Genomic DNA, 21,333 nt, shown 5'->3' with positions numbered 1-21,333 from the left:
ACTTAGGCTTGGTTACAAGTACTGACTGATGTTGTAGTGGCCAGGCTTAGGCTTGGTTACAAGTACTGACTGATGTTGTAGTGGCCAGGCTTAGGCTTGGTTACAAGTACTGACTGATGTTGTAGTGGCCAGACTTAGGCTTGGTTACAAGTACTGACTGATGTTGTAGTGGCCAGACTTAGGCTTGGTTACAAGTACTGACTGATGTTGTAGTGGCCAGACTTAGGCTTGGTTACAAGTACTGACTGATGTTGTAGTGGCCAGACTTAGGCTTGGTTACAAGTACTGACTGATGTTGTAGTGGCCAGGCTTAGGCTTGGTTACAAGTACTGACTGATGTTGTAGTGGCCAGACTTAGGCTTGGTTACAAGTACTTCTGGCAGTTTGTGAGACACAAAGATGATGATCAAACTAAATGTAAATTATGTGATCAGGCATATGGTCACTCTCTTGAACACTATGTGCTTAATTGTCCACTTATTGAGGAATACAGAGACAGACAGTATAATAACCTATGTGACATGTCAAGATATCTTATTAATGAAAATAAGATACCAGATATACTAAGCAAATTTCCTAAATTTGCTTGTAACAGATAAGTGAACTATAGATATGTAGATATAAATCCATATGTATTCCTGTTAACCCTTTGGGGCCTAGTTCCTAGGCCTTTTGTGTATCCATATGCTCTCGAGCTACCGTCCACAGGATGGATATGGGGTGCACAATAAACTAGCCACTTCGGTGGCAAAATCTAATCTAAAATCTACCTCTGTATGTATGTTCAAATTATTAAACAAATAAATAAATAAATAAATTGTAACTCCCATGAAAATTCATTGTGTAGGGGGTTAATTAATTTAGATTATTATCTTTATTATGCAGCCAATACCCATCCTGTGGACGAGTCAGAATATTACAGAGGTATATAATGGATCCAGGTACTGGGCAAGTAGGTTTATTCAGGTATACACAAATACAGTTACATAGATTACCACTATATTTCTTTGTACACCTATATATCATGTCCAAATAAAAAATAAAATAAACAAATAAATACATAGCAGCACATATGTAGAAAACCTGGGATAACCAAAAAAAAAAAAAAAAAGTCAAGAGTGAATTATTTCCATTGGGGTCCTCAAAGTTATGCTAGCCCAAGTTACAATGAACTTTACACATTTATATCTGGTTACAATCGTAATAAATCATTTATGCATACATAAATTAGATCACACACACAGGAGAATCATATTTTCTGACATATATTATGGCATAAATATAGTGGCGGGTGATGTCAGCAGTGAGAAGCGTCACTTGCTGCAACACACACACACCATCCTTCACTTCCCATTTCATCCTCATTTTTCTCCTTATTTGGTTAATTACTTGCAGGTGAGTGATGAATATTAGTTGAGTGAGTGTGTGATGGTATCGTGCCTGCAGGTCCCGCTACCATGGTATTAATAATGAAGGTAATGTATCAGCAGAGGCTGCCTGGTATTGAGCCGCCTCCAACACTTATCTACACACAGGTACACATAAATACACTTACACAAATTATCATACATAGTAACGTATGTGTAAATGACCCAGGATGACCCCAGAAAAAAAGCCAAAGTGACTTACTTCCACTGGGGTCATTGTATTTCCACTTCTCTTATTTAGTCTACACAGCTTGAGAAATATGTTATTGTTTTATTGTTTTTTAGTGGTCTTGATGGCACACTGTAGTTATGGGCACTCCTACGGGTTTAGCGCTCACCCATGATTATAATAATAGTTATGGCTACGTTAGGGTCATCTACAGTGTTATGTAGACATAACACTGAAAATGACCCTAATGTAGCCATAGCACTGTAGATGACCCTAATGGTGCCATAACACTGTAGATGACCCTAATGTAGCCATAACACTGTAGATGACCCTAATGTAGCCATAGCACTGTAGATGACCCTAATGTAGCCATAACACTGTAGATGACCCTAATGTAGACATAGCACTGTAGATGACCCTAATGGTGCCATAACACTGTAGATGACCCTAATGTAGCCATAACACTGTAGATGACCCTAATGTAGCCGTAACACTGTAGATGACCCTAATGTAGACATAACACTGTAGATGACCCTAATGGTGCCATAACACTGTAGATGACCCTAATGTAGCCATAACACTGTAGATGACCCTAATGTAGCCATAACACTGTAGATGACCCTAATGTAGCCATAACACTGTAGATGACCCTAATGTAGCCATAACACTGTAGATGACCCTAATGTAGCCATAACACTGTAGATGACCCTAATGTAGCCATAACACTGTAGATGACCCTAATTGTGCCATAACACTGTACATGACCCTAATGGTGCCATAACACTGTACATGACCCTAATGGTGCCATAACACTGTAGATGACTCTAAAGTAGCCATAACACTGTAGATGACCCTAATGTAGCCATAACACTGTAGATGACCCTAATTGTGCCATAACACTGTAGATGACCCTAATGGTGCCATAACACTGTAGATGACTCTAAAGTAGCCATAACACTGTAGATGACCCTAATGTAGCCATAACACTGTAGATGACCCTAATGTAGCCATAACACTGTAGATGACCCTAATGTAGCCATAACACTGTAGATGACCCTAATGTAGCCATAACACTGTAGATGACCCTAATGTAGCCATAACACTGTAGATGACCCTAATGTAGCCATAACACTGTTGATGACCCTAGTGGTGCCATAACACTGTAGATGACCCTAATGTAGCCATAACACTGTAGATGACCCTAATGGTGCCATAACACTGTAGATGACCCTAATGGTGCCATAACACTGTAGATGACCCTAATGGTGCCATAACACTGTAGATGACCCTAATGGTGCCATAACACTGTAGATGACCCTAATGGTGCCATAACACTGTAGATGACCCTAATGGTGCCATAACACTGTAGATGACCCTAATGGTGCCATAACACTGTAGATGACCCTAATGGTGCCATAACACTGTAGATGACCCTAATTAGCCATAACACTGTAGATGACCCTAATGGTGCCATAACACTGTAGATGACCCTAATGTAGCCATAACACTGTAGATGACCCTAACGTAGCCATAACACTGTAGATGACCCTAATGGTGCCATAACACTGTAGATGACCCTAATGGTGCCATAACACTGTAGATGACCCTAATGTAGCCATAACACTGTAGATGACCCTAATGTAGCCATAACACTGTAGATGACCCTAATGTAGCCATAACACTGTAGATGACCCTAATGTAGCCATAACACTGTAGATGACCCTAATGTAGCCATAACACTGTAGATGACCCTAATGTAGCCATAACACTGTAGATGACCCTAACGTAGACATAACACTGTAGATGAGCCTCAAAACGAGGGATGCCAAGCCCATGATGACACTCTTCAGGTCACTTGTTCTATCTAGGCTGGAATATTGCTGCACACTAACAGCACCTTTCAAGGCAGGTGAAATTGCTGACCTAGAAAATGTACAGAGAACCTTCACGGCGCGCATAACGGAGATAAAATACCTCAGTTACTGGGAGCGCTTGAGGTTCCTGAACCTGTATTCCCTGGAATGCAGGCGGGAGAGATACATGACTATATACACCTGGAAAATCCTAGAGGGACTAGTACCGAACTTGCACACGAAAATCACTCACTACGAAAGCAAAAGACTTGGCAGACAATGCAACATCCCCCCAATGAAAAGCAGGGGTGTCACTAGCACGTTAAGAGACCATACAATAAGTGTCAGGGGCCCGAGACTGTTCATCTGCCTCCCAGCATACATAAGGGGGATTACCAACAGACCCCTGGCAGTCTTCAAGCTGGCACTGGACAAGCACCTGAAGTCGGTTCCTGACCAGCCGGGCTGTGGCTCGTACGTTGGTTTGCGTGCAGCCAGCAGCAACAGCCTGGTTTATCAGGCTCTGATCCACCAGGAGGCCTGGTCACAGACCGGGCCGCGGGGGCGTTGACCCCCGGAACTCTCTCCAGGTAAACTCCAGGTATGTAAACAATACAATAACCAAATTCTGTAAACTCAGCATTGTAATCCTTATAGAGAATAAACTTTGAATTTGAATTTGAATATAGCATTACCTAATAGAATATTCAGTTCCCTTGTACTCACTGTAACTTATCTAATGACCATATGAACTATTATTGCCTTTATAATTTAATTTTTATAAGTTAATTTTTAAGTTTGCCCAAAATGCTCTGCATACAAAGGGGCTTTTGGCATGTACACTCGAATGTTATACGTACATGTATTCCTCTGTACAACCATGTATCGTGTCAAAATAAACTTATTCTTATCTACGGTGTTATGGGTACATTAGGGTCATCTACAGTATTATGGCAACATTAGGGTCATCTACAGTGATATGGGTACATTAGGGTCATCTACAGCATTATGGATACACTAGGGTCATCTACAGTGTTATGGGTATATTAAGCTCATCTTTTATTTATTTATTTTTATTTATTTATTAATTTGAACATGATACAGAGAATTACAAGGAATACAATTTTTAAGTGCAGCATGCCAAAGCCCCTTTTATGCAGAACATTATGGGCAAGCTTAAAATTAACTTAAGATAACTAAGCAATGATATATTCAGTGGTACAAAAAATATTGTAAAACAGATAACAATTTAATACCAATGAGTATTACAAAGACAGGTCGTATGGTCATTTACTGTGTTGCTGTGTAATCAGTAGAATGGAGTATTCTGTTATGGCTACATTAGGGTCATCTACAGTAATATGGCAACATTAGGGTCATTTACAGTATTATGGCAACATTAGGGTCATCTACAGTGTTATGGGTACATTAGGGTCATCTACAGTGTTATGGGTACACTAGGGTCATCTACAGTGTTATGGCTACATTAGGGTCATCAGCAGTGATATGGCTGCATTAGGGTCATCTACAGTGTTATGGGTGCACTAGGGTCATCTACAGTGTTATGGCTACATTAGGGTCATCAGCAGTGATATGGCTGCATTAGGGTCATCTACAGTGTTATGGGTGCATTAGGGTCATCTACAGTGTTATGGCTGCGTTAGGGTCATCTACAGTGTTATGGCTACATTAGGGTCATCTACAGTGTTATGGCTACATTAGGGTCCATGTGCAACATCTGGGTATCTTTATTGTAGACGTTTCGCCATCCAGTGGCTTTATCAATACAAATTCTAGGACATAAAGATACCCAGATGTTGTACATGTGTCTTAATTTTTATCTTGTCGGTATTATATACCATTCTTGCACAACTTGTCAGACACTGCAACATCATGGAATCTTGATTCTGAAGACATGTACATAACCTTCACGACTACGACAACTACTACTAAAACAAACCCATCTCTTTGGGAAGGACCTACTTCCACTGGGGAATCCCGCCTACCAGTGACTATGCCCTCGTCTGCTACACTTGACGTTACTATATAAGCGCAAGGCTCCTTTCTTCTGCTTCAGAATCTCCACGACTATGGTGTTCTTCGCACCTACTCCTAGGTTAAGGGACTGATTACCTCATCTTCTGTATATAGTCCTACTGTCTTCAAGTTATGTCCTAGAATTTGTATTGATAAAGCCACTGGATGGCGAAACGTCTACAATAAAGATACCCAGATGTTGCACATGTGTCTTAAGTTTTTATCTTGTCGGTATTATATACCATTCTTGCACTACATTAGGGTCATCTACAGTGTTATGGCTACATTAGGATCATCTACAGTGTTATGGCTACATTAGGGTCATCTACAGTGTTATGGCACCATTAGGGTCATTTACAGTTTTATGGCACCATTAGGGTCATCTACAGTGTTATTGCTACATTAGGGTCATCTACAGTGTTATGGCTACATTAGATCATCTACAGTGTTATGGCTACATTAGGGTCATCTACAGTGTTATGGCTACATTAGGGTCATCTACAGTGTTATGGCTACATTAGGGTCATCTACAGCATTATGGCTACATTAGGGTCATCTACAGTGTAATGGCTACATTAGGGTCATCTGCAGTGTTATGGCTACATTAGGGTCATCTGCTGTGTCATGGCTACATTGGGGTGATATGCTTTGTCATGGCTATATTCAAATTCAAAGTTTATTCTCTATAAGGATTACAATGCTGAGTTTACAGAAATTTGGTTATTGTGTGGTTTACATGTAGTAAAATAGTGATTACAGAGTGTATCACTAGAACGCTTAGCATGGCTAGGCATTTCGGGCAGACTTAGTTTTATTCTTAATTGTAAAATATTACAAATTATGAGGTAAGTTGGTATTATGGCTAAGTGACTAAATACTAGTTTGTGAGTTTAGCAATGTGAATGCTTTTGTTTTGGCACAGTACATAGTTTCAGTATTGGAGTATCACAGGATTCATTATTTTAAGATTGAGATTAATATTTCTGTTTATGGTCAAATGAGTCAGTGAGTGTAAGTGTGAACCACCAGGGGGTATTCGTGTAGTTAGTTGACAGGGTGTATCAGGGAGATAAGATGTTTTCTAATGGTAGTTTTGAAGGTGATGAATGTGTCTGCAGTTCTAGAGTTCTCAGGTAGGGTATTCCAGATTTTAGGGCTTTTGACATACATTGAATTTTTGTAAAGGTTTAGTCGGACACGGGGAATGTCGTAGAGATGTTTGTGTCTGGTGTTATGCCTGTGGGTTCTGTCACAACTATCAAGAAAGCGTTTTAGGTCAAGGTCGATATTAGAGTTTAAGGCCCTGTAGATGTAGATTGCACAGTAGTAAGTGTGGATGTACTGAACAGGGAGTAAGTTTAGGTCTATGAAGAGTGGGGGGGGGGTGTTGCCAGGGATGGGATTTAGTGATTATTCTTACTGCAGCTTTTTGTTGGGTTATTATTGGCTTTAGGTGTGTTGCTGCAGTTGATCCCCAAGCACAAATAGCATAGGTGAGGTATGGATAAATAAGTGAGTGGTATAGTGTGAGAAGGGCATTTTGCGGCACGTAGTATCGTATCTTGGAGAGGATCCCAACCGTTTTGGATACTTTTTTGGTTATATGCTGGATATGGGTGCTGAAATTCAGATTGTTGTCAAGGTATAAGCCTAGGAATTTTCCCCCATTATTTCTGGTAATTAGAGTGTTGTCAATCTTAATGTTAGTTTTTGCATCTCCTGCTCAGCTACCAAACATAATATAGTAGGTTTTGTCAGTGTTAAGCGTAAGTTTATTGGCTGTCATCCAAGTCAATATTTTGATCAGCTCCTCATTCACAGTGGTGTTGAGGGTGGCAAGATTAGGGTGAGAGATGACATAAGTCGTGTCGTCAGCAAAGAGAATGGGTTTCAGGTGTTGGGATACGTTTGGAAGGTCATTGATGTATATGAGGAAGAGCAGGGGACCAAGGACACTTCCCTGCGGAACTCCAGTATCAAGTGGCCGTGTTGCTGAGGCTGTGTCTTTAATGGTGACATATTGGGGTGATCTGCTGTGTCGTGGCTACATTGGGGTGATCTGCTGTGTCGTGGCTACATTGGGGTGATCTGCTGTGTCGTGGCTACATTGCGGTGATCTGCTGTGTTGTGGCTACATTGGGGTGATCTGCTGTGTCATGGCTACATTGGGGTGATCTGCTGTGTCATGGCTACATTGGGGTGATCTGCTGTGTCATGGCTTCGTTGGGGTGATCTGCTGTGTCTTGGCTACATTGTGGTGATCTGCTGTGTCATGGCTATGTTGGGGTGATCTGCTGTGTCATGGCTACATTGGGGTGATCTGCTGTGTCATGGCTACATTGGGGTGATCTGCTGTGTCATGGCTTCGTTGGGGTGATCTGCTGTGTCTTGGCTACATTGTGGTGATCTGCTGTGTCATGGCTATGTTGGGGTGATCTGCTGTGTCATGGCTACATTGGGGTGATCTGCTGTGTCGTGGCTACGTTGGGGTGATTGCTGTGTCATGGCTACGTTGGGGTGATGTGCTGTGTCATGGCTACGTAGGGGTGATGTGCTGTGTCATGGCTACGTTGGGGTGATGTGCTGTCATGGCTACGTTGGGGTGACCTGCTGTGTCATGGCTACGTTGGGGTGATGTGCTGGCATGGCTACGTTGGGGTGATGTGCTGTGTCATGGCTACGTTGGGGTGATGTGCTGTGTCATGGCTACGTTGGGGTGATGTGGCTACATTAGGGGAATCTATAATGTTATGGCTATGTTAGCGTGATTTACTGTGTTATGGCTGTGAGTGTGTTATGTTAGTATTATGGATACATCAGTGTTATGCAGTATTATAACTTGTCTTGCAAGAAGGGCTGTGATAAGAATGAAGGAACATATGAACTTAATCAAGGGCACTGCAGCAAGCCTCTTAGCTCATACTGGGCACGTCTCTCACACCCACTCATGCTAGTCAAGCTTATATATCAAGCAGCATAAATTTCTTGCTTCACTGATGCTTCCTGGCATTTTTTTTCCTCATCTAAACCACTGCTAAATCAGTGCTTTTACATACAGTGGAACCTCTACTTGTGAGCACATCCACGTGTGAGTTTTTCCAAATACGCAGTTGATGGGTCGATTTTTTGTTTCCGTACGCGAGCAAAATTCCATAAGTGAGCAGACCTCAAGGCAGGTTCCTTGATGCTGGTGAGGGACTTGTAGGGAATTGTATCTCATGCCGACTTTGTGGTCTATTTTCGTATAGTATTTATGGTTGTATTCTCGTTTTCTTGGTCTCATTTGATAGAATGGAAAAGATTCTCTATCATAAGAAAATTTTTTTTTTTTTTTTTTTTGAAATTTTGTGACACCAGGAGACACCTCAGGATTAAGGGTTGCAACAGTCAAGGGGTTAAGTGTAACATGCCAAAGCCCCTTGTATGCAGAGCATTATGGGCAGGCTTAAAATTAACTTAAGATTAACTAAGCAATGATATATTCAGTGGTAAACATTATTGTAAACAAATAACAATTAAGCACAAATGAGTACGTATTTCAAAGACAGGTCATATGGTCATTTACTGTGTTGCTGTGCGTTCAGTAGAATGGAGCATTCTATTAGGTAATGTAATTAAAAATAACAAAGTTTGATTGGGTCACAGGTTAATTATTTATGAGATACAATTATTCAGTATTTATTTAGTTGTGGGTGAGTAAGTGATTTTTAAGAAGACTTGAATTTATAAACAGACAGTGTTTCTTTTATATTCACGGTATTCATGGTACCTGAGCAGCCGGGCTGTGGCTCGTATGTTGGATTGCGTGCAGCCAGCAGTAACACCCTGGTTGACCAGGCTCTGATCCACCAGGAGGCCTGGTCACAGACCGGGCCACGGGGGCATTGGCCCCCGGAACTCTCTCCAGGTAAACTCCAGGTAAACAGGTAATGAATTCCAGATTTTTGGGCCTTTTATGTTCATTGAGTTTTTGCATAGTGTGAGATGGACACGAGGAACATCAAAGAGTGATTTGTGCCTTGTGTTATGGTCATGTGTTCTGTTGAGGTTGGTAAGGAGACGTTTGAGGGGAGGGTTTATATCTGAGTTAAGTGTTCTATGTATGTAGTAGGTACAATGATAAGTATGGATGTTTTGTATGGTGAGTAGGTTTAGAGTTTTGAATATTGGTGGAGTGTGCTGCCTGTAGTGGGAACTTATTCTGACTGCAGCCTTTTGTTGGGTAATTAATGGTCTGAGATGGTTTATTGTTGTTGAGCCCCATGCACAATTTCCATAGGTGAGATAGGGGTAAATAAGCGAGTGATATAGGGCCAGGAGGGCTGACTGTGGAACATAATACCGTATCTTTGATAGTATGCCTACGGTCTTGGAAATTTTCTTGGAAATTTGTTCTACATGTGTTTGAAATTTGAGTATTATCATGGTGGATTCCTAAGAATTTTCCCTCTGTGAGTTTTGTGATAGGTGATCCATTTATCATTATGTTAAGAGACACATCTGCAGCTCTGTTACCAAACTGAATGTAGTAGGTTTTGTCAATGTTTAGAGTAAGTTTGTTGGTCCTCATCCAGGTTGATATTTTCTGTAATTCGGTATTTACAGTATTGCCTAGCATGACTGGGCTCGGGTGAGAGTAGACGTATGTAGTGTCATCTGCAAATAGTGTGGGTTTGAGTAGTTGCGATGCATTTGGTAGGTCATTTATGTATATAGGAAAGAAAAGAGGGCCTAGGACACTTTCCTGTGGGACACCAACTGTAATTGGCTGTGTACGAGTTGTCTTCACATTGGTACAGTAGAATAAATAAAGAACAACACTCCCATTCTCATGTAACACCATTTTTAGAAGAAATGACTTTCCAAGTGAAGGCATATGAAAGGTATAATTTTATACAGTTACACCCCAGTAATACTGTTGTGTACACATTTTCTTTGGAGTTGAACTATAGAAAACGTTATTCTTTCCAACACTCCGACAAGACGTCTGGAAAAATATCTCGTATTAATTTATTCTACTGTGGGGTTTACTTATCATGTTTGTTATGTATCATGTTTGTTATATAATTTTGAAAAAATATCATAGATTAATGAAAATGTGTATATTAATGTAATATACGACATTTAATGTGCCTCAGTATGATTATTATTGAGTACAGTATTATTATTATCATTATTAATATGGCGTTCTCGAAACAAGGCACTCTTAGTGATTTTTAATGTGTACCTGTATGCCAGCACAGTGTGTAAGTTTACTTAGGTACAGGTGCACATAAGTATAATTATCAGAGTATATATAAAATATGAAATAACTTTGAAAAACTGAAAATTTTGCAAAATTTCCAGGCATAATGGAGAGACGTGGAGCTCACGGAGTATGTAAACAAGCCAGGTGGGGCGCAGTGACTGTATTGGAAAGTCAGGTGGGGGGGAGCCGTATAGCGAGTTTTGGTCATAATTTGAAATGTCCTTATTAGCAAAATGCCGTAAAGCGGGGCTCTGCTGTACTGAATGAACTCATTACAGAAAGAACAGTATGAAATCCATCTATGCATTATTCTTACCAATGAGTTGCATATCTTAGTATACTATAGAAGGGTTTGTTTTCATTATTTCAGTTTCCTTTCTGTATGTTTATTTTTTTATGCTCTACAGTCTTGGTGGAAACTACTGTTTAAAATTTTTTTCAAAAGTATTGCTCCCAATACACACAGTACTGTACAGTGTCTTGCATGTGCACAGTTTAAGGGTTCCAGTATTTTTTGTTGTCGATCATAACAACTAGGTACAGAATTGTTTATTTTCATTTAAAGTGGTTTTTTCCTAAGTTAAACGAGTACCGTTGTTAAAAGCTTCTCCATGATGAAGCTACAACAAAAGCTCTAGAAAAGATTACCATTTTTTTTCTACAGGTTAGAGCACACTATTGACTTTATTATGGTGTTTGTTGCTCCAGACTGTGTTTGTTGCTCCAGACTGTGTTTGTTGCTCCAGACTGTGTTTGTTGCTCCAGACTGTGTTTGTTGCTCCAGACTGTGGTCGTCAGTGGTCAGTCATCACGTGAGGTCACAGACCCTGAGCTGCTTTGGGGATTAGCGTGGACGGTTACAAAGCATGGCTTGCTTCTGCAGTGTTTTAAAAATTGAGGTTGGAGAGTTGAAGGAGGAGGTCTTGCTTCTCCAGGAGGAGATTAGGAGGCTGAAGGTCCACCTCAATGGGTCTGGGAGAGAGTGTGAGGTGGCTGGAGTTGTGGGGAATGAGGCTTCTAGCAGTGAGGTGCAGTCTGTCTCTCGCTGTGAGGAGGCTGTAGTTGGGGAGGTAGCAACGGCTACCAGCAGTGAGGTGCAGCCCAGCACCTGCTACAAGTGGCGAGTGGTTCACAGTAATGGGAGGCGCATCAGAGTAAGGAAAGTTAAGAGTGAAGATCTGAAGGTAGGAAATCGCTTCTCTGTTCTTCAGGATGAATGTACTTCAGTGGCCAGTGAAGGTAAGGGTACTACTGCCCCTGCTAATGGAGGTAAGCACATTCTTGTGGTTGGTGACTCTCAGGTAAGATATATTGACCGTGCTTTTTGTAATAGGAATAAGATGATGAGAGATAGAGTGTGCTTCCCTGGAGCTGGTGTTGGGGACATTGTCAACAGGCTGGATAATATCATGTCAGGTAATGGGAACAAGCCCATTATCTGTCTCAGTGCTGGTGGAAATGATATTGGGAAGGGTAGGAGAGAAGAGCTGCTAGATAAGTACAGGTCAGCTATAGATTTCATTAAGTCTAAGGGAGGGATCCCAATCATATGTAGCATCTTGCCTAGAAGGGGAGTAGGAAATGAATGGTTGTCTAGGGCAATTGGTGTAAATTGCTGGCTAGACAGATACTGCAAGGAACTTGCAATCCCATTCATTGACAACTGGAACAACTTTTATGGCAAACATGAAATGTATGCAAGGGATGGGGTACATCTCTCTGGGGCAGGGGTGGTAGCACTTGCAGACTCGATTGAGAAGGCCATTGGTGAAATGCCTATGATTTTAAACTGATGGAAGATAGAGGTATGGGTGTGTGTGGGAAACAAGCGGGTTGCAACACTAGGGTTGGAAATAGTAAATGTATAAAAGGCATTCAGCATGAAGTTATAAATAAAGACAATAGATCAGGTCAGCAAACAAAGGGGGACAGCAGAGGGCAGCAAGGGACTAGCTCCCTTAAGGTTTACTATACTAATAGCAGGAGTGTAAGAAATAAGATAGATGAGCTAAGATTAATTGCAAGTGCAGGAAACATAGATATTATTGCTATAACAGAGACCTGGCTCGATCTGAAAGATAGAGAGATGCCCTCTGAATGTCACATACAAGGCTATAAATTATTCCACACTGACAGGGTCAACAGGAAAGGTGGTGGAGTGGCGATGTATGTCAGAGACAATTTAAATTGTTGTGTTAGACAAGATATTAAATTAGAAGCGTCAGCCACTGAATCTGTTTGGTTACAGCTTCTCGAGGGCCGAGAAAAACTAATTTTGGGTGTGATTTACAGGGCCCCAAATCTTGATAGGGAGTGCAGTAAACTTCTATGGGACGAAATTCGTAAGGCATCTACATACGAAAATGTTGTGCTAATGGGAGATTTCAACTATAGACAGATTGACTGGAGCAATTTGACAGGAAATTTAGAGTCAGGTGACTTTCTTGATACGATCCAGGATTGTTTTTTAAAACAGTTTGTGACAGAGCCAACTAGGGGAAATAACCTCCTTGACTTGGTTCTTGCCAGTAGGGAAACACTAATTAATAATCTTGAGGTTAATGATGAGCTTGGGGAAAGTGATCACAAATCACTCAGTTTTAATATATCATGGAATTCCCCTAATAATGGCAATCAAGTCTCCGTCCCTGACTTTCGCTTGGCTGATTTCATAGGACTGAAAAATTACTTAGGTGGGCTGAACTGGAATGACCTGACTAAGGGTCAGGTAGGTGGTGATGGTTGCCGATATGATGCTTTCCAGGGCATAGTTCTAGCTGCTCAGTCAAATTATGTTCCAAATAGGGAAATCAGATCAAACAAAAATGATCCTAAATGGATGAACAATAGATTAAAATATCTGATTGGTCAAAAGAGAGGCATATATAGGCAAATCAAAAGAGGAGAGGGGCAATTAAGAAATCGATATATTCAGTTAAAGAGAGAAATAAAAAAGGGAATTAGAAAAGCAAAAAGAGATTATGAGGTTAAAGTTGCAAGAGAATCGAAGACTAACCCAAAAGGATTCTTTCAGGTATACAGAAGTAAGATCAGGGACAAGATAGGCCCACTCAAAAGTTCCTCGGGTCAGCTCACTGACAGTGATAAGGAAATGTGTAGAATTTTTAACACATACTTCCTCTCAGTTTTTACACAGGAGGATACCAGCGATATTCCAGTAATGATAAATTATGTAGAACAGGACGATAATAAACTGTGCACGATTAGGGTCACAAGTGACATGGTCCTTAGGCAAATAGATAAATTAAAACCTAACAAATCCCCAGGCCCTGATGAACTGTATGCAAGGGTTCTAAAGGAATGTAAAGAGGAGCTTAGCACACCTTTGGCTAATCTTTTCAACATATCACTACAAACTGGCATGGTGCCAGATAAGTGGAAAATGGCAAATGTGATACCTATTTTCAAAACAGGTGACAGGTCCTTAGCTTCGAACTATAGACCAATAAGCCTAACCTCCATAGTGGGAAAATTTATGGAATCAATAATTGCCGAGGCAGTTCGTAGCCACCTTGAAAAGCATAAATTAATCAACGAATCTCAGCATGGTTTTACAAAGGGGCGTTCCTGCCTTACGAATTTATTAACTTTTTTCACTAAGGTATTTGAGGAGGTAGATCATGGTAATGAATATGATATTGTGTATATGGACTTCAGTAAGGCTTTTGACATGGTCCCACATCAGAGACTATTGAGGAAAATTAAAGCACACAGAATAGGAGGAGAAATTTTTTCCTGGATAGAGGCATGGTTGACAAATAGGCAGCAGAGAGTTTACATAAATGGGGAGAAATCAGAGTGGGGAAGCGTCACGAGCGGTGTTCCACAGGGGTCAGTGTTGGGCCCCCTGCTGTTCACAATCTACATAAACGACATAGATGAGGGCATAAAGAGCGACATCGGCAAGTTTGCCGATGACACCAAAATAGGCCGTCGAATTCATTCTGACGAGGACATTCGAGCACTCCAGGAAGATTTGAATAGACAGATGCAGTGGTCGGAGAAGTGGCAGATGCAGTTTAATATAGACAAATGCAAAGTTCTAAATGTTGGACAGGACAATAACCATGCCACATATAAACTAAATAATGTAGATCTTAATATTATGGATTGCGAAAAAGATTTAGGAGTTCTGGTTAGCAGTAATCTGAAACCAAGACAACAGTGCATAAGTGTTCGCAATAAAGCTAATAGAATCCTTGGCTTTATATCAAGAAGCATAAATAATAGGAGTCCTCAGGTTGTTCTTCAACTCTATACATCATTGGTTAGGCCTCATTTAGATTATGCTGCACAGTTTTGGTCACCGTATTACAGAATGGATATAAATTCTCTGGAAAATGTACAAAGGAGGATGACAAAGTTGATCCCATGTATCAGAAACCTTCCCTATGAGGATAGACTAAGGGCCCTGAATCTGCACTCTCTAGAAAGACGTAGAATTAGGGGGGATATGATTGAGGTGTATAAATGGAAGACAGGAATAAATAAAGGGGATGTAAATAGTGTGCTGAAAATATCTAGCCTAGACAGGACTCGCAGCAATGGTTTTAAGTTGGAAAAATTCAGATTCAGGAAGGATATAGGAAAGTACTGGTTTGGTAATAGAGTTGTGGATGAGTGGAACAAACTCCCGAGTACAGTTATAGAGGCCAGAACGTTGTGTAGCTTTAAAAATAGGTTGGATAAATACATGAGTGGATGTGGGTGGGTGTGAGTTGGACCTGATAGCTTGAGCTACCAGGTCGGTTGCCGTGTTCCTCCCTTAAGTCAATGTGACCTGACCTGACTAGGTTGGGTGCATTGGCTTAAGCCGGTAGGAGACTTGGACCTGCCTCGCATGGGCCAGTAGACCTTCTGCAGTGTTCCTTCGTTCTTATGTTCTTATGTTGCTCCAGACTATGTTGCTCGAGGCAGTGTTTGTTGCTCGAGGCAGTGTTTGTTGCTCGAGGCAGTGTTTGTTGCTCCAGACTGTGTTTATTGCTCCAGACAGTGTTTGTTGCCCCAGACTGTGTTTATTGCTCGAGGCAGTGTCCGCTGCTCGAGGCAGTGTCCGCTGCTCGAGGCAGTGTCCGCTGCTCGAGGCAGTGTCCGCTGCTCGAGGCAGTGTCCGCTGCTCGAGGCAGTGTCCGCTGCTCGAGGCAGTGTCCGCTGCTCGAGGCAGTGTCCGCTGCTCGAGGCAGTGTCCGCTGCTCGAAGCAGTGTCCGCTGCTCGAGGCAGTGTCCGCTGCTCGAGGCAGTGTCCGCTGCTCGAGGCAGTGTCCGCTGCTCGAGGCAGTGTCTGTTGCTCCAGACTGTGTTGCTCCAGATTGTGTTTGGGAGTGAGATGCTTGTATTTGATAAGGAAATAAACAGGCAGTAGATGGAGGTAGTCATTAATGTGTTGTAGACCTTAAATGTCTCGAGAAAAGATCATTGCATGCACACAGCCATTTCCTCTTGTTTGTCCCCATACTTCATTATATTTTTTCAGGCCGTGGGCAGTTTCTCGTGACCTACATCTTCGTGCAAATTTAGGAAGAATGACGTAAGTGCCAGAAAATTTTTATAAACTTGTGTTTGCTTTTGAATGATACAGCGTAAAGCATGTTTAAATTAATGGGGTGCTGAAATTATTATTTACAACAAAATACAGAACGGTACTTGCATAATGTTGAAGGTATTACAGCACCTGTGCTGTGAAGTTCAAGTAAAGTCTTTTCTAAATACAAAAATGATTACTAGTTTCTTTTATTTTTTAAGAGGTTCCTCTACATTTCGTTCCTGATAAATATTTAAGCTGTGATTGCATTATGGAGTGAGATTTATGAAGGGATTTGTGGAAACCGGTTAGCTGGGCTTGAGCCCTGGAGGTACAGCACCTGCACTCTGAAGGAAGGGTGAGGATATTGCACTTCAGAGGGCCATCTGAATTGTGATGTCGGCATGCTTCTGGCAAGATAAGATTGAATAAAGGGCAGTGAAAATGTTCCTTCTATTTTTGGGTCACCCTGCCTTGGTGGGAGACAGCTGGTGTGCTAAAAAAAAATCTTTGATGCAGTATGCCCCCCCCAACTTGTGGTGTCCAAGCAATGATCAGAGCATCTTGGAACCAATTAATTTCTTGCGAATGCCGATCTGCATCTACAGACATTTATACACAAGTTATTTTCAGTTGTTTATTTTATCTCCATTTTGTTTTCCACAATTGCATTGATAGTTTGTACATTTATTTTGTGCACGTGTGGAGGGCTCATATTTGTTAGAGATGGTCATCAACTGTAAATTTAATAATTTAGATTTTGTTAGATGTGAGTTCTGCATACTGTATTGTATTGCTTTTGTTTCCATTAGTTTTTCACAAAATACAGTGATATTTTGTTCTTATTTATTTTCTGGATATGTGGATGACTTTGTTTATTTGGTAGAGATGGGTAAACTGCTGTAGACTTAATCATAATTTTGTAAAAACTGAATTATAAAAATTGCACTGTATATGCCATTTTATTCTGCTCTTATTTTTATTATTTGCATTGATACTCTGTCTATGTTGTGCATGTGTGCTAGGGCTACATTTGTTTGGTAGAGACTGGTCAAGAACTGTCATTTTGCATCTGTAAATTAGTCAGGAGTGGTAAATTTACTGTAAATTGGTCAAGAACTGCAAATTTGGTATTGAAAATTGGTCAAGAGCTGTAAATTTAGTACTGTTTAGTCATGTTGACGGCAGTGAGGGGACTTGAGCTAGAGTTCGTCATGGCCACGCTAGCTGGAGATTCGTCTGTAAAAACTTGTATTTGTGGTCACAGTGGTGCCTATGTTAACCTTCCTATGGTGTAGAAATATACCTAGTTGGACGAATCTTATTGTGGCTAGCTGGTCCAGTGGCTAACGCGACGGTCTGGAGTTTTGAGACTCTCTGACCGCGGGTTCACATCCCCCCCATGGTATGTTTTTTTTAATACATTGTTGTGTTGGGCAGTGTGTCAACCTTGTCTCGTATGTGATCAAGGTTGACATGTGGACTCTCCCACACTACAGCCCGGGCACACAACCGCCTTCACCACATGTGGACTCTCCCACACTACAGCTCGGGCACACAGTCACCTTCACCACACCTTCATCACATATTCTTGCCATAACTAGGAGAGAGTGGAGAGCATTTGCAAAGAGTGGTGTGTTGAATATACAATATGTGTAATTGGAAGGAGGGAGAGAGAGGGGGAGACAGTTGTGGTAATGTATTTCCCTCGCCACAACCCTCCTGCATGCTCAGAGAAACAGTGGAGTGCTGTACATTGCTTTTAATTTCATTCCTAAAAGAAGAAGAAATTTAGATGAATACTGTGTTATGGTTTGGGAACATCTTGTAATATAAAATGGGTGTCCATGGGAAAGTAGGTTGAGTTCTAAACACTGGTGTTACAATTTTCAGGAATATTATATTTGTCACTTTCACTTTAATGTATGGAGTATACACTGAGGAGAGATTGATTTCACTGATTTTAGGTCATCATTGTAATCACAAGGCAGCAAGTGTTAAGAGCTCTTTTGTGGCAGCCATACATCACAAGTTGTTAAATTTATTCACAGTATGTACAACTTGCTTAACCCTTTCAGGGTTGGCAGGCCCTGTCAGAGACTTGTTCTCAGGGTCGGCCAAATTTAAAAAAAAAAATTATTTTTTTTTTTGAACATTATAGGCTAAACAAAAATTTTTTACCATCAATACTTACCGAGATATGGAGGCGTGAAGTTGACAGAAAATACCCAGTACAGTGGACCCCTAGTTTGCGATATTAATCCGTTCCTGAGAGCTCATCGTAAACCAAAATTATCGGAAAGTGAATCAATTTTCCCCATAAGAAATAATGGAAATCAAATTAATCCATGCAAGACACCCAAAAGTATGAAAAATAAAAATTTTACCACTGAAGAAGACATGCACAGTTTGTGGTATGTACTCTACTAACAATAGAATACATGACACTTACCATTAATAAAGATCTGGTGATGATTGATGGGATGGGAGGAGGGGAGAGTGTCGAACTTATTGTTTAGAAGGGGAATCCCCTTCCATTAGGACTTGAGGTAGCAAGTCCTTTTCCGGGGTTACTTCCCTTCTTCTTTTAATGCCACTAGGACCAGCTTGAGAGTCACTGGACTTCTGTCTCACAACATATCTGTCCATAGAGGCCTATACCTCTCGTTCCTGTATGACTTTCCTAAAGTGGTTCACAACAGTGTCATTGTACAGGTTGCCAACATGGCTTTCAGTAGCTGTGTGAGGGTGATTTTCATCAAAAAAGGTTTGCACTTAAAGCCACTTCGCACACATTTCCTTAATCTTTGAAGTAGGCAACTTCTTCAATTTCTCCATCCCCTCCTCCAAAGCAGTTTCCTTAGGTCTGGCCTCTTGCTGTTGAAGATGATCTAGCAGCTCATCAGTAGTTAGTTTGTCATTGTCCTCCTCCACCAACTCTTCCACATCCTCCCCACTAACCTCCAACCCCAAGGACTTCCCCAATGCCACAACGAATTCCTCAACTGGCATAGGATTCCCAGGGTTAGCCTCAAACCCTTCGAAATCCCTTTTGTCTACACATTCTGGCCAGTTTTTTCCAGGCAGAGTTCAATGTCCTCTTAGTTACTCCCACCCAAGCCTTACCTATAAGGTTTACACAATTCAGGGTATTAAAGTGATCCTTCCAAAACTCCTTTAGAGTCAATAGAGTCTGTGGTCACTTCAAAGCACCTTTCAAACATAGCTTTTGTGTGCAGTTTCTTGAAGTTGGAAATGACGTGCTGGTCCATGGGCTGCAGGAGAGGAGTGGTATTAGGAGGCAAAAACTTGACCTTAATGAAGCTCATGTCCCCAGAAAGTCGCTCTGCCTAGTCTGTAGGATGACCAGGGGCATTGTCTAATACCAGGAGGCACTTAAGATCTAATTTCTTTTCAAATAGGTAATTTTTCATATTGGGAGCAAATGCATGGTGTAACCAGTCATAGAAAAAGTCTCTAGTGACCCATGCCTTAGTGTTTGCCCTCCACAGCACACACAAATTAGCCTTGAGGATATTCTTTTGCCTGAACGCTCTGGGAGTTTCTGAGTGATACACCAATAAAGGCTTCACTTTGCAATCACCACTAGCATTGGCACACATCAGAAGAGTAAGCCTGTCTTTCATAGGCTTATGTCCTGGGAGTGCCTTTTCCTCCTGAGTAATGTAGGTCCTGCTTGGCAATTTCTTTCAAAACAGGCCTGTTTTGTCGCAATTAAACACTTTTTCAGGCTTAAATTCTTCACTGTCTGTGTACTCCTTGAATTCCTTCACATATTTTTCAGCTGCTGTTTGGTCCGAACTGGCAGCCTCACGATGCCTAATCACACTATGTATGCCACTACGATTCTTAAATCTATCAAACCAACCTTTGCTGGCCTTAAATTCACTCACATCACCACTAGTTGCAGGCAATTTCTTTACCAAATCGTCATGCAACTGTCTAGCCTTTTCACAAATGATCGCTTGAGAGATGCTATCTCCTGCTATCTGTTTTTCATTTATCCACACCAATAACAGTCTCTTAACATCTTCTAACACTTGCGGTCGCTGTTTCGTAATCACAGTTGCACCTTTTGCAGCAACAGCTTCCTTGATTGTCATTTTCCTGGTCACTATAGTAGAGATGGTTGATTGGGGTTTTGTATACAACTTGGACAGCACGGAGACACGCACTCCACTTTCGTACTTTGCAATTATCTCTTTCTTCATTTCAGTAGTCATTAGCACCCTTTTTCTCGAAGAGTTGGCACTAGAAGCTTTCTTGGGGCCCATGGTGACTTATTTTGCAGAAACAAGCACCAAAAACACTGTGATAATATGGAATGTGCCGAATGTATCCTTAGATGCGAGCACACTGGCTGGCTTGTAAACACTGGCACACACGGGGCAGTTCAGGCCACACGTGGACACGTCTCAGATGAATTGCGTATACCGGGTTTTGTATCGGGAACCGAGGCAAAATTTTTGCGATACAATGCATCGAATACCAGATTTATCGGATGCTGATGGCATCGCAAACTGGGGGTCCACTGTATGTGGTATTATTTTTTAATTTTTCTTTTTCCAAGTAACTTTTATGGCCTGTGAGACCAATATGATCAGTATTTTGTAAGTTATTTCTTTTTCAATACTACACAATAACGGCATAAACACTGTTGTCATCATTTTGTTTACAGAAAATATTTACACAAACGATATGAAATGTTGTTTTTACTATTTTTCTATATTTTATATACACACATACAGTCACAGGGAATATTTCTAGAAGTTCTGCAGCCTGTGGAAGTCTTTGAAACATGGTGTCATGCACAGTGGTGTTTTACACTCCTCACACATAAAACGAGTGTCTCTGCGTTGTTGTGGGTGTTTTTTTTTGTATGTGCACAGACGTAACACCCCTTCTGAGCCTTTCTTGAAAGCAGTAGCAGGCAGTTTTACTAGGAAGTGATCACCATGCTTCAAATGAGAAGGAAGTTGTTGATAATTTAGTGGGCAGTCTATTGCAGGTGTTGTTCCTTGGTACTTGAATACTAT

At 41.1% G+C, this 21,333-nt stretch overlaps 1 protein-coding gene across 2 annotated transcripts in view; it reads left to right on the top strand.

Annotated features, from left to right (window-relative positions):
• Nucleotides 1–1,257: 1,257 nt before the first annotated feature.
• Nucleotides 1,258–21,333, top strand: part of Bub3 (mitotic checkpoint protein Bub3) — a 123,659-nt gene continuing 103,583 nt past the window's right edge. Inside the window, exons 1-2 of one of the 2 annotated variants that reach the window (XM_070099954.1) lie at nucleotides 1,258–1,395; nucleotides 16,229–16,282. In XM_070099954.1, the coding sequence (XP_069956055.1) occupies nucleotides 1,295–1,395; nucleotides 16,229–16,282 (155 nt within the window). In that variant the 5' untranslated portion in view covers nucleotides 1,258–1,294. The remainder of the gene's footprint in view (nucleotides 1,396–16,228; nucleotides 16,283–21,333) is intronic. The other variant, XM_070099955.1, reaches the window with a different exon arrangement.

Source organism: Cherax quadricarinatus, chromosome 70, assembly GCF_038502225.1.
Source record: "Cherax quadricarinatus isolate ZL_2023a chromosome 70, ASM3850222v1, whole genome shotgun sequence".
NCBI classification, from domain to species: domain Eukaryota; kingdom Metazoa; phylum Arthropoda; class Malacostraca; order Decapoda; family Parastacidae; genus Cherax; species Cherax quadricarinatus.
Note: the sequence above shows the minus strand (reverse complement) of the source record. Positions and strands in the feature narration are given on the sequence as shown.